Below are 14,359 nucleotides of genomic sequence, written 5' to 3'. Positions count from 1 at the left end.
TGTTGAGCTGGGCATTAATTTTATTTTCATAAAAATATGGACTAAAGCATTACTATAAGACTATGGAGAAAGAAATGAAGAGATTGATGCTATAAGTGATGATGAGAAGCGATTCAAGGTTTATAACATAAAAAATTGTCAATCTAAGAAATAGTTACTCAGACCTCTTGCTGGTGATTCGATTATTCCTAATAAAAGAAAAAGATTGTTGGCCTAGCTATTCCGATTGAGACTACAGAAGAGGCTATGAAATAAAATAAAGGAGGTGAGTTCGAACTCTAACTCAAGAGCCAAACGGGACACATTTTTTTTTGCAATTAATTGCATATCTAGTTATTTTGAAAGAGTAGAAAAAATATGAAAAAACTACCTAATTAGATATGCATATTGCATGCATACCATATTTATTAATAATTTAACTTACACTATTAAATAACTACTATCAATTATCTATTCTTTCACTATTTACTACTACTAATTTTGTATCAGATTAGATATATCACTAGTAAAATTAGCTTAAATAGAGTTTTTAATTATCTCCACTTAATTGTCTCCATAAATTATGTCTTCACTCCAAATCAATCCACTTTCTCTTCTAAATTTTTTCTCCCATGTTACTTCACTATTCTCTCTCCTACTTCGCCCTTACACGATCTTCTTTTATTATTAAATCTACCTTATTTATTGCACTTTCAAAGTTCCCCAACGGCCATATCTATTTTTTCAATCTTTTTCATGTTTTATTATATTTCAACTGTGTGCAAGCTCTTGGTATTGGTAGAACAAATTATACGGACTTTTGTCAAAATTTATCATTATGTTTTTCATAAATGTTAAATGCATATATACAAAATGAGAAATTTCATTATAAACGGTTGAAATTTCTCTAATAGTGCTCTCATGCTTATCCGAATACTTCACTCATCATTTATTTAAAATCCAAAAAATGCTGTCATGATGAGTTATTTTCTGAATCTACAACTGTATAGCAGTGATATCCTACACAATCGAAGACAAATTATTATATAACTGAAACTTAAAACATAGTTAAAAATGAAGTTTAACATTTATTAAATAAGCATAGTGTTGCTATTTAAGATATCTATTAATCATCTGATTTTGAATTCAAAATAACTAACCTACATCATTCAATGTGCATGTTATAATACTTTCATAATCATTCAAGTTCAACACGTCACGTTGTATTTTTCTTAGTGTGTACGCTGTTTTTGTTTCAACAACTTTGCATGTTACAAAAATTTCATATATAATATACTAATGTTTATCTGGTTACATTTTTTATTGTATAATCTTGAATTGAAATTTGTGAATAATTGTGTTACAACACTTCATTGTGCTCACTGGACTGTATTTTTTTCTTGAATTTCTGCATATGATCATATTCCAACATCATAGTTTCAGAATTGTATGAATCTGAAATTTCAGCTGAAGAGTTTGTATCAGATGCGTGCTAAGTGGTATAAGGAAGGGATATAATTAAAGAAAAAACTCATCCACGACATTAATAACTTATCAATTAACCAAGAAATTTCCAAAAGAGCTGTTCACAAGGAATGTGTATCTAAGTAACTTTACTGAGCAATTAGAATGTTACAACCATTGTGAATTCTACATATGATGAACCAAACTCTAACCTGTAGAAGGATTTTACAAGATAATTTTTGTAGCTAATGCCCATATGCCTTAAAGAGAATATACACCTATTTGGTGTTCTGATAAATTACTAACCAAAAAAGAAAACCAAGGAATTCAGATAGAAATTGTCAGAAATAACCAAAAGCCAGCACTCAGCTGAAAAATGAAATAAATCTAAAAACTAGACAACCCCTTTTTAACCACATAGCAACACCCAAAAGCTATTAACAGTAAACAAAAACCTCAAACCGAAAAACTGCCATCTTCCCTCCCTCTCCCAAGTCAGAAATGATTTTCTGTAATCTGCATATCCAGCAATGCAATTATTGACCACTTGGTTCAGTTGGTGATCCTGGAACGAAAGGTACAAAACCTCGTCCACCGAAAACAGGACGCATGAATGCGTTGTCAAATTTTCTCCAGTAACGATGCACGGTGTGAGATGGTGTTGATAGGAGCATCCGCAAACTGTGGGGACGGGGTACATTTGGGCCCAGATCAGCTTCTGAGTCTTGTGTACTTTCAAGAAGTGGCACAATGAAGGATTTTGGGGTCGTCGGTTCAGAAGAGATCATTCTGCTCAAGTGTTTAGATGAGGGTTGCAATAATCTAATTAAAGGTTTTGTCATCAACCCGAAAACCTGTAAAGGAAAAAAACAGAAGGGGCCAGCATGACCAGCATAACAATATTAGACCTCAACTAAGGGGCTTGTAGTTTATATTTAAAGCCACACATGCTTAGGTTCCAAGGATTTTTGCTAATTCAATAACCAGTCAAACACATGAATTTTGGAAAGTTGTTTCTAAATCTTTCACGAGTTGAGAAGTATCAGACAAGCGCTAGAGGAATATTGTTGCCAGCCTGCCAGGTTTAAAACTTTGTTTGAAAGCATTTTATTGAAGTTTCCAGAGGAAAAAATTTGAGATGGTCTATCCTTGAGCATAAAGGAGCACATTTTTGGTGTATGTTTCTCCACTTAATGTATGTTTGTTAAATGTATACAAAAAGATAAGATATCTTACCCCTGTGCTGAAAAGGACAACAGTGATAGTACTTGTGATCATTATGGCGTTGGCACGTAACTGAGTATGGCCTCCCCTGGTAAACTGCAAGCATGAAATTAAGGAATCAGTCAAAAAAAAAAACGCAAGACTATATGCAACGTGCAAAAATAATCCATGAAATTTGATACCAGAGTTATATCAGATACTAGTATTTTACCTGATTATAAGCAAGAGCCACTGAAACAGCACCTCGCATAAGTCCAGCCCACCATATTATAATCTGCAAAATCAGCAAAGGGATATAACGAGAGGCCATATGATTTGAAGGACTTTTACAGTAATTAACAGGTTATTAGCACATACTTGCTGGTTAAAGCTAATCCTCTCCTCCGGAGACTTCTTCATCAAGTTGGACAAAAATGACAGGGGGAAAACAAATGCTGCCCTTCCAACCAAAACAAGACCCAACAGTATGGAGCTAACCTGAACTGATAATTGTGGGCTGCAAATAGAGTTGAAACAAAAAACCATCAATCATGTAAGTCTTTTTCCACTTGCATATAATCAAATAGTAAATAATCAACTTCAATGATATCGAAATTCACCTGTCGCTTACAAATCTCCACTTCTCGATGTCCAAAGCATCCATCCCAACATAAAGGAATATGAATATTTCAGCAATAAATGATAATGTAGCAAAAGCATGTCTGGGAAACAGATGAAGATGATATGTTAGGATTAAACCATCTTATGGGCGAAAATAGGAGCAATTGAACACATTATTCCATCAATAGTGTTCCAAAAGTTGTACAAACATACTTGGTGGTGACTCTTGAGCTCTCAGTCACATTATGCCAGGTGTAGTGAGACATCACAATCCCAGAGAAAAACACAGTGAGGATTGCACTTAAATAGAATAACTGCAATCAACATAGTTTCAAACTTTCAGTGTGATAACTTTATAGAAAGATAAATATTTCCCAGAAAGGAAGTGATTAATTTACTTTTCGAAAGGAAAAAATGTTAACCAGCTACTTAATCGAGAAACTTACTTCAGCAAGCATGTATGATAGGTAAGCCATAAGTATCACTATCGCAACCTCACGGTCAGTAGAGTGCCTGGAGATCATCAAGAAGTAAGTAATCCAAGTCCTTAATGAAGAGACATCTTTCTTATCTATCATGTAAGCTTAAAATTGTGCAATCTAAGAGAACAAAAATTTCTAAGAAGACACCGGCAGTCCATTTTCTTGAGTAGTCTTTTGCACAAAACCAATTTACCAACTTCAGGATTAATATATATATATATCCAAATATTTATCTGTTGCAACTAACCTAAGAAGAGCATTCAAAAGGACGTTTATTTGTGAAAGCAAATATATACGAACCTTCCAAAGTAGAGTTTTTTAATTATATAGGCGCTCAGTAGACCAGTCTGCACCAGGGAAATGTTTAATGTCAGTCTTGTGTCACTGGTGCAATGCGCGCGCGCACAAAAAAAATCACAAATAAGGATACACAAGCATGTGCGGAGAGAGAGAGAGAGAGAGAGAGAGACTCACAGCAACCCCTAAGATGGTGCTCGACGCAAACAAGTACAGAAAGTTTCCAACTAATTCCAGAGCTTTGCTTGTGTTGATATGAGATAAGTCAAAGTTCTGGACAGCATTGAACAGAACTACAGATGTGGCATCATTCACAACACCTTCCCCAAAAACTAGACTGTACAGTAAGGGTGTTTCATCTTGACTAAGCACCTACACATTTTCCAAATAGAATATGCCTGATCAGTAAGAGAGCTGCTAGTCTGACCAACCTAAAATGCTACGACTTTGCAGCTTTTTTATTAAGTAAGTATGACTAATACTGACTTGTAAGGTGCAAACAGAATCTGTTGCAGAGAAGATTGCTCCAATAGCTGGAAACGAATAGAGATAGATGAGAAACATGCAGAGAAGTTATCAATCACAGTTTTGAAAGAAATAACACAGAGGAAACAGCAGGAAGTACCAAGGTAATCTCCAATTTCAAGGTTTCCAATATTCCATTTCTTGAAAATGCTAGTAGCACCTGATCATGTAGACATTATTACTAATAAATACTATGAAACTTCCTATACGGGGAAACAAAAACAAAGGATGGAAAGGATAGAAATACACACCGAATGATATGATAATGAATGATATCAAGGTGCCAACTGCCCCAAAAAGCATGATAGTGCTGAAATTGCGGAAAAATGATTTCTTTTTCACCTGGAACCTGAGGAACATAATAAGATGGAGAAAAATTAACTCATTGCAGTCCTTTTGAACAATTTAAACCCTAGTCAAATCAAACAAATATCACATGCTACCGAGTAGCTTGCCTTGTTAAAAGTCAATGAGTTCACAAGGCCACAAGAACTTCAACATTGTAAAAGGAAAGAGCATTAGTGTGTGTTTGGTATGACTAGAAATACTATTTTCCTTGTTTGGTTGGCAGTGGAAAATATTTTCCATAGAAGCTATATATAGTATACATCAGTAATATCAAATTAGGGGGTGTTTTGATGAAACTTTTGAGTAAGGGGCTAACCAACTTAAGACTAACGACATATCTGTTTTCGTCTAAACATCAATTAACAAATTCGTTTGTTACTTTGAACAAGAAATACTTTATTTAATGAATTGACAAATATGACCATCCGCAGCCTTCAAAACTCGGGATAATGCACTGACCCCTCTACCCTTCTCCACTTATATACCATGCTTGGTCTGCATTGCACAAAGCTTAAGATCAAGATTGACCAAAAAAATACCTCCCCTTCAGAAAATTAAGGTCTAAGCATTCAAGATAATGCATCAGTTACTCACAAGCAGTCATTGGGTAGTTACTGCAATCTAGAATACTACAGAAACATTATGGACTAAACATCTTGTTCCGTGGAAAGATAATATATATATTAAATGCAAACTTACCCAGCATTAAAAATGATAGGCGGAAGAAGGTAAATGAAGAAAAGATCTTCGCTGAAGACTAAAATATGTGAGTTCTTTCCTCCACTTACTAGTAGAATGATAACTCCAGTGCAAAGACCCTGTCATCAAAAGTCCAAGAACCACAACCACACACAGAAAAAAATCAGTTCATCATATATCACAAAAGCACAAAATAGTGATAGTATCAACCAAACGAACTCACAATAACAAGGGCAGTAATGGACTCATTCATCCATCTATTTTCCTCGAGTAGATGACCGATAATAATACACGCACAGATAAGCGCAACAAACAAGTTAATCGACACAATAGATTGATGATCAGAAGTTGACAATCTGTTCAAACTTGCCACCAGCGTCCCAAAGTCAAACACCATTTTTCAAACAAGTTTCCTCTTTAGAAACCTTAATACCAATTTCAAGCAAATCCTACAACCACAAACCAATAACACACAATTCTCAGATCATAAACTTGTCAAAAAAATCCACACACATATGTATAAGCGTATAAATGCAGCTACAAACAACTACGTGACACTTGTAAAATACTCAAAATCCAAAATCATAACTAGCCACATGAACTAAACTCGTCGATATTCTTTGTTTATTTCATTCAATTAGCATTTATATCATATCATAAATAAATACAAAAAAAAATAAAATTAAATGAAGATAACGAAAACTTTACCAATACTCCGATCAAAATTGCCCGTCAAATTGAGTTTATAACCACCGAAAATTCAATCAGATCTCAAGATTAACAAAACAACTCACAGATTCAACCTTTGAGAAAACTCGAAACTGAACACAAATCAGCCAAACTTGAACAAAGCGGAGTTCAGTAAAGAATTCTGGCGCTTATGAAAATCAAATTCGGAATCAATTGTGATAAAGGAAAGTTCTAGAGAAATGATTGATTAAGAAAGAAGAAGAAGAAGAAGAAGGTTGATTAAATGACAAATGGAGTTAAAGGGTAATTTATAGTTTGTGTGGAAATTGGAATGCTCATCTTTCTATTCACATCAGCGCCGTTCATTTCATCATATGGATCCTACCTGTCTACATTTTTGACCGTTTGTCTCTATTTGGTCACTTAATCTCACCTTTTAATCAACACATTAATTTTAATTAGTGTTTCTACTGTTTTCAAAGGTAAGTAGTATCTACTAGTATTCCTTCTGTTTCAATTTATTTGACATAAAATATAAGAATATTAAGTAAAGATATAATTAATATAATAAAAAATATTCTTTATTTTTGTTATTTGAAATATGGAAAGTTATAATTAAATAGTTGAAAAAAAAGTAGGAAGGAGATTATTAAAAAAGCAAAGTTGGTGAAACAAATTGAGTGAGTGATTTCTCATTTTGGTCACAAATTTAAAGAATTAATTAATGATTTTAATTTCTAGGGCATAGTTTTGGATTTTTTTAAATTTCTATCTACGTTTGAAAAGTAATTAAAAAAAGAAGAGTTTGTTCAAAGACAGTTTAGTTAGTAAATTGTACTTAATTATTTAATTAACTATATAGTAAGTAAAAATAAAAAACAATATAAACATGATTAGAGTTACTAAAATAAAGGGAAAACGGTAGTATTATTTAAATGGAAAAGAAGAAGAAGAGGGTGAATGGGACCCACCATGGCGATGATTGTGTCTTTTGGAATCTTAGGCTATGGTTATTAATGCAACTTTTCACTTTTAGCCGTTTCTTCTTTTTGTTTTATTTACTACAAGTGAAAAACATTCAACATACGTAGAAATATCGAAAATACATCTAAATTTAATGTGAATTATTAATTTTATTTTTGAATTATTTATAGTTTTTTAAAAAATATTTGATTAAACGAACTTAAATACATCCTAAATTCTAGCCAAATTTAGATCTCGACTTTTCATTAAGAGCTACATGCTCCTACAAGAGTTTGAAACTACTTGTTATGTCATGTGACAGATTAAAGGTGTATTTAAATTTAGTTAATCAAGTAGAAAGATGTTTTTAAAGCTGTTACTAGTTTGGAGACGAAATTAGTAAATTGCATCAAATTCAGGGGTGTTTTCAACCCTCTATCTTTAATACTCCCTCCTTCCATATTAGTTGTTCAACTTTCTTTTTTACACACGTATTAAGAAATCATAAATAAGAAGATAATTTTATTAATTTACTTCTTACAGAACTTCTTGGGAATCTTACAAATAAATGTGAATACTTTCAAAAATGTATTATAGAAAAAATTTAATTAATGCTTCTTGATTTAGTTAGTAAGATGATCAATTAATATGAGATAACTATTTTTAATAAAATGATTAGCTAATATGAGAAAGAGGAATTAATTATTAATCTTTGTTGATGCACAATTTAAATATATTTAATTTTTATCTTGATTAATTAATGTGTATGATATGTAATCAAAACTATGGCATAACTTACGGTCGTGATAAAACGATTCCATGTTTATTTATTTTTAGTAATACAAACAAATATCTTTCAATAATTGTACTTATATATAAAAATGTGCTTCATAAAAATAGTCATACATGAACATGTTCACATGTTTGCTATCCAAACAAGATCACATAGGCCATAGGTTGTATAATAAGAAGACAAGTTAGAATTGAGTTTTACTCTCTCTGTATCAAAATACTTCTATTACGAGAATCAAATAAATATTTTAAGCTATATTTTTTCACCATATCGATATGAAAAATTACAATTTATAATTATTTTTCATATAATTTTTGAATATCTGAATTTTAATTTTTAAAATATTAAATTAATTTAATCTAATTTAATTATAAAAATTAATCAAATTAACTCACGTAAAGAAAATATATATAAGCACAATCCCTTCTCTCATTTCACATGATAATCAGATCGACATAAGATTGGATATATTATAACAGGACCACTACATCCTTTTGTAGGTATCTATTATTTTCATCACATAAAAGATTTATTGTATGGTTTTAAAATTTTTGGTAATTAATGTAAAAGTACAAAAATATTGTTCAACATTGCCAGTTGTCCAGACAGATGAGGCATCTTCCTATTTTTTGTTTTGTAGCAACAATTTAATTTTATATGTATCACCCATCAGAAGAAAGAATACTTTTTTACTCACATAAGCCTTAAACAGTTAAAACTCTTTTTTGCAGACCAGTCAATTTTTATTGTACTTTAAATCTGGGGTTAGAATGTTCTAATCCCTTTCTATTGCACTTAAAAATATGGATTTCTTTATAATACTGTATTTTCTTTGTTTTAATTTATATAATGTTATTTCATTTGCCATCAAGTTAAACAAAAAAAAGAATATTTTTTGAATATTTATAATTTAAAATAAGTATAAAGTTTGTATAAATATAAATTATCTAGGATAAAATGTAGTTTAAAAATTTTCAAAAATATAAATTTATTATTTTTATGAAACAGACTAAAAAAAAAAAATTATTACGAAAAAGGGGAAAGACCGAGTAGTGATTACTATTATTCAGCAGAAAAATTAGCAACAACAGATAATCCGGAGTTCATTATGATAAAATCTAGTGCATTTTACTTGGAAAAAGAACACGTTAAAAACACAGGCAATTTTTTTACTATTTTAAAATTATAGGTTCAAATCAAATTTTATTAAGATTTTTAGTGAATTTAATTATATAAGTTAATACTCAGTTGTCTTAAATATTATTCCCTCTGTCCCTAATTACTTGTTCATTTTTCCTTTTTTAGTTGTTCCTAATTACTTGTCCATTTTGACAAATCAAGAAAGGGTGATTTTTGTTTACCTATTATACCCTCAATTAATTACTTTGAAAAAGGTGTAGCTTCTTGAAAATCTTAAGTTTTTAATTCATCCACTCCATAATTAATAGAGGTAAAATAGTAAACTTATGTCAATTTTTTTTTTTAAATAGGTATGTCAATTCAAAAGTGGACAAGTAATTAGGGACAGAGAAAGTACTAATTTGGATGAATCAATTACGAAACTAGTAAGGGCATGATGTTTGGTAACCACAATATACTTATTAGGTCGTGTAATTGTCGCTCTTCAAGTAATTGATGACATAATATAGTACTATCACCAAAAGATGTGGTGCAGTGGATGAATTGTTCCTCTCTTAATCAGAAGTTCTTGGTCAAGTCTTGAATATGAAAAAGTCCTTGATAAAGAGCGCTTCCTTCCGAATGAGGCCCTACACAACACGAATTCAAAATAGCCGAGTTTCAATATAAACATCGTACACAAAACGCAATATAGTAATATCATGCATGTCATGTGATTAAGATCACCAATTCATATCTGGTGAGTGTAATTGTTGCCCTCAATTACACTCAATCCATATTGATCAAAGTAATTAATTACTGGCCAAATAAACAAATCTAAATAGAATTTCATTCAATTACTCTACCGTATATTTTTGAATTTTTTTAAAAAAATTATTTTATCATATATTTTAAGTCTCCTTAATTATTAATTCTCTTAATACCTTTTATCATGTATTTTATGGTACCTTAATTCTAAACATTACAAATATAATTCATTAATAATTTAAGAAATGATAATTTTATCTATTATATAGTATTTTAGTGAAGGGAAAAAAATTCAATCAACATTTATAAGGATCTTCATGCTTTTAATATAACTAACTTAGTGTACATATTTTGCACACGTGTCTCGGTCAATCAATAAAGTTATACTCTATATAAGAAGAACAAAATTATTAGAATTTGTAAGTAAATAATCTAAGTATTAGGATAATAAGAAAAGTATTAAAATTTGTAAGTAAATAATAAGCTTTCTTTATTTGCAAAAATATTCAAATAAATAAATAAAATTGATAATTTTTAGTATAAGGATTAAATAAAATAAATAGGAATATTAATTAACAGTTAATTAGATGGTTAATCATTTTCATAAATCATGTGGGAATCTCATATTACGACAACACCCACCGTCTTCAATTTATTTAAGAAATTGCGAATAAATTAAAAATCTGATCACTTGGAATTCTAAACTTTAATTTGATTATTCTTTTTGTCTAACTAGATACAAAAGTCCGGGCAAGTTTGAGCCTAATATATATATTACTTTATTTATTTTAATTTTTGTGACATACATAGAATTAGGAGAGTAAACAAATTTTTTAAATATTTTTGTTATGAATTAATTTTATTATATTTTTAACATACTTTTCAAATAATATATGTGGCACATGTGATATTTTTTTTAGAGTTAATCAATTTTTTAATAGATTTAAGTACATAATTTTAAAATAATAGGAGTATATGTTTCCATCGTTAAGATGGAGAACTATTTCTCCTTTCCCAATTTATGTGGCACATGTGAAATTTTGAGAGTTGATCAATTTTTTAATATGCTTTTAAATACTTTAAGTTGTGATTTATAGTACACTTAACGTAATTTTCAAATGATATAAGTTATTCCCTTTGTTCCAATTTATGTTGCATATGTGAAATTTTGAGAGTTAATCACATTTTACTATGTTTTTCAAATATTTTAAATTGTTAATTATTGTGATTTATAGTACTCTTAATACAATTTTCAAATAATATATGTTACTCTTAAGTTCTAATTATGAAGTATAGGTTAAATTTCGCAAATTAACCTAATTTTTAATATTTTAAGTTTTTAGTATTATTTTTGTAAACATGGAGTAACATATAAAAATAAAATAAAAGAAATAAATTAAAACAGAAAAAATATTTCATATAAATAGAGGAAGTTGAAGTTGAAAGGGAAGGGTAAATTGGTCAATTGACCGGCTGATCTAAGTTCCTCAGCATTCACATTTCTAATATATAGTAATGTACCCGTTCTAAACACCATTTTACAAAAAAATGGAGCGTTAATATGAGTAGAAATCTAATTATTGGACGAAAGAAAAAAGTAATCGAAATAATGTGAAAAAATATATTTGTCAAAGATTAAAAATAGCGTACCAAATTAGTGTGCTATATCAAATTATAATAACGGTCAAACTTAACGATTAACAAGGCCAATGATTATATGACAAAAACTATTAACACTTTTTTTTAATGGTATATAGAGAGAGAGAGAGAGATTGACTCTATGTTATACAACAGGTAGTTTTATTTCTTTGTAGTTAAGGTTTACAGGTTATGTTATTTTTTGTGTGTAATACAATTTATTCGTTGATTATTTAATTCGATAATTATAACTTAGTTATTTTAAGTATTATAACTATATATGAACTTGTCAAAAATAATAATTAGGGGTGTACAAAATTGAACCGAAAATCGAATCAAATCGCAAATCAAGTCAACCCGAAAAAAAATTCCGACTAGTGGTTTGGTTTGATTTGGTTTGGTTTTGAAAAAAAATTCCCGCTATATTTGGGTTGGTTTGGTTTTAACTAAAAAAACCAACCCGAGACCAAACCAACCCGACATTATATATATAATTTTAAAATTTTATTTTATACATAAAAATATTTACTTTGATATAATTTTTAAATATTTCTTATACTTTTTCATAGTTTTTATCTTTAATATATTATTTCAAGTTTGAAACTTAGAATTATGAATGAGCCAATAAAGAATATAGTCCACAAATGTTGATAATTATAATAAAGCTTAAATCAAAATCAAATTAATACTAATGCAAAAAGAAAATCAATTCAACACTAAGAATGACAATAATATTGAATATTTGTTCTTTAGTTTTACATTGGTTTAGACAATTAAAATACATAATCTAATTTTAATTTCCTTTAATATTTAGTCATGTAACTAATACTTATTAAACTTATTTAGTACTTTTAAATTATGATCATTTTCATTATGACTTGTTAATTTGCAATATTTGTTTTACGCGATTTCATTATTATTATTATTTTTGTTGGATATTTTAGTGTCATTAATCATATCATATTGTGTTATATTTTTAAGAAACATCTTAGATAGTTGTAATTTGGTAGGACTAAAGAAATATTTGAAGTACTAGTAAATTATATGTTTGTATGAATACTTTACCGGAAAAACCCGAAAAAATCCGAAAAAACCCGTGGTTGAAAACCCCGAGTTTTATTAGTTTGGTTTGGTTTATAAATTTAAAAATTCGACACAAATAATTTAGTTTAATATTTGAAAAACGCGAATCAACCCGATCATGTACACCCCTATGTCAAATAATGAGAACATTCTTTTATTATTATAATCTAGCACGCATGTCACATAAGTTTGTTATGAAATAAATAATTAAAAAAATGTACTTAGTAAACTAGGTATTGTTAATTTTATATTAGTACGTTTAGTTTTTCAACACTTAAAACCCTAATTCTATTATTAAGTATATTTGTTCAAATTTATATCATTAATCGGTGTTTTAGGTCTTGAAGTTACAAGATCTAAAACATATTTATATTATTATGTATATTTTTCAAGACCTAAAGCTTAATCAATTATTATTATATCATTTTTTTTCAATTTCATTTTTTTGGTGTTTTAGGTTATGAAGTTACGAGACCTAGCTTCTAATTTTATTTTAGTTCGTATATTTTTTCGAGACCTAAAGCCTAATTCTATTATGGCTTACATTTTTTCAAGTTCATTTAATTGGTGTTTTATTAGATCTTGAAGTTACGAGACCTAAATTTTAATTTATTTATTTTTAGAACGTACACATCTGAATAAGGTGAGTGATAGCCAATTATGAACAACAAGATTTGTGGTGAGATAAATACGATTTTTTCTTCCTTAATTAGAGATTTTAGATTCAAGCTTTAGATATAGAAAGAAAATCTTCTTAAGAAGTGCTTTCTCCTTAAATGAACCTTACATGACCATGGATTCATATTAATCAGACTTTTAATATAAATATCAAATCCCAAATATAAAATAAAATAAAATATACAAGTCGGAGAGGTTTACTTGGGGAAGCGTTTGAATACTTCTTAAATAGTTTTAATAGTTGTAATAATTGTATTTGGCCACTCACAATAATGTCGTCTAAATTCTAGCATTTGACAAATATTTTGAACTTCAAAAATGGAAAAGTAAACGTGGCGTAGACTTGATGATGACATAGAGAATTAGAAATATAATATTTAAAAGGATCTGCAGATACGATATATGAATTATGGAATTATCTTAGATTTGAAATCTTGGCCATAATTTTTTTTTCGCTCAATGTCCGAATTTCGTATTAAAGTCCTAATTAAATCTGGATCACACATTGCGAAGTTTATCCGGGAGTAACACTACCAACAAAATTTCCTCTATACCCACAACTCGAATTCAAAACCTCTGATTAAGGATGAAGCAGTCTCACCACACCACAACCTATGTTGATAATATTGACCATAATCAATCATGCCTCATTTTACTTTTTTTGCTAATTTAATTTATTATTTGTTTATTTAGGTCGGTTTTGAATTATTAATCGGTCATCAAGACCGTCCACGTACTTCATGGTTTGAATTAATTGCTATCCATGTATTATATGTTGTGTTGGTAAACTTAATGACGTGACAACTTGAGAAAAATATTTAATTTCATCCCATTTTATGTGATATCTATTGGTTTGACATGAAATTTTAAGAAAAAAAAGACTTGAAATTGTGGTCTAAAACAGTTTTGGATATTTATGTGGTTGTGATTCATTTCAAAAGGGTAAAAGGTAATTTTAAAGTTAAAATACTTTTAATTATAATAAAATGACATTCTTTTTGGGACGAAC

The 14,359-nt window shown here is 29.3% G+C and overlaps 2 protein-coding genes across 2 annotated transcripts in view; both read right to left on the bottom strand.

The window, feature by feature from the left end:
* The window catches only part of LOC125812167 (superoxide dismutase [Cu-Zn] 2), a 128,442-nt gene that overhangs the window by 26,105 nt on the left and 87,978 nt on the right, over positions 1-14,359 (bottom strand). The gene's annotated exons all lie outside the window — the stretch shown is intronic.
* LOC125812153 (sodium/hydrogen exchanger 2-like) lies at positions 1,711-6,556 on the bottom strand. Its single transcript, XM_049491638.1, has 15 exons — positions 6,327-6,556; positions 5,842-6,067; positions 5,619-5,737; positions 4,823-4,920; positions 4,672-4,731; positions 4,533-4,579; positions 4,224-4,418; positions 4,050-4,096; positions 3,714-3,780; positions 3,481-3,581; positions 3,267-3,368; positions 3,025-3,163; positions 2,879-2,941; positions 2,680-2,763; positions 1,711-2,297 (listed from the first exon to the last, which is right to left on the bottom strand). Exons 2-15 carry the CDS (start codon positions 6,013-6,015, stop codon positions 1,980-1,982), a joined length of 1,614 nt encoding a protein of 537 aa, XP_049347595.1. The 5' UTR covers positions 6,016-6,067; positions 6,327-6,556; the 3' UTR covers positions 1,711-1,979.

This window comes from Solanum verrucosum, unplaced genomic scaffold, assembly GCF_900185275.1.
Source record: "Solanum verrucosum unplaced genomic scaffold, falcon-dt-bn FXZP01000115.1, whole genome shotgun sequence".
NCBI classification, from domain to species: Eukaryota; Viridiplantae; Streptophyta; class Magnoliopsida; order Solanales; family Solanaceae; genus Solanum; species Solanum verrucosum.
The sequence above is the reverse complement of the archived record's forward strand: the minus strand, read 5'-3'. Positions and strand labels throughout refer to the sequence as shown.

Coding starts and splice junctions, on each gene's coding strand:
- LOC125812153 (XM_049491638.1), bottom strand. CDS start 6,015: ATGGTGTTTGACTTTGGGACGCTGGTGGCAAGTTTGAACAGATTGTCA. Junction 2,942..3,024: donor GGATTAGCTTTAACCAGCAA/GTATGTGCTAAT, acceptor CTGATTTTGCAG/ATTATAATATGGTGGGCTGG. Junction 2,298..2,679: donor TTGTCCTTTTCAGCACAGGG/GTAAGATATCTT, acceptor TTTCCTTTACAG/GTTTTCGGGTTGATGACAAA.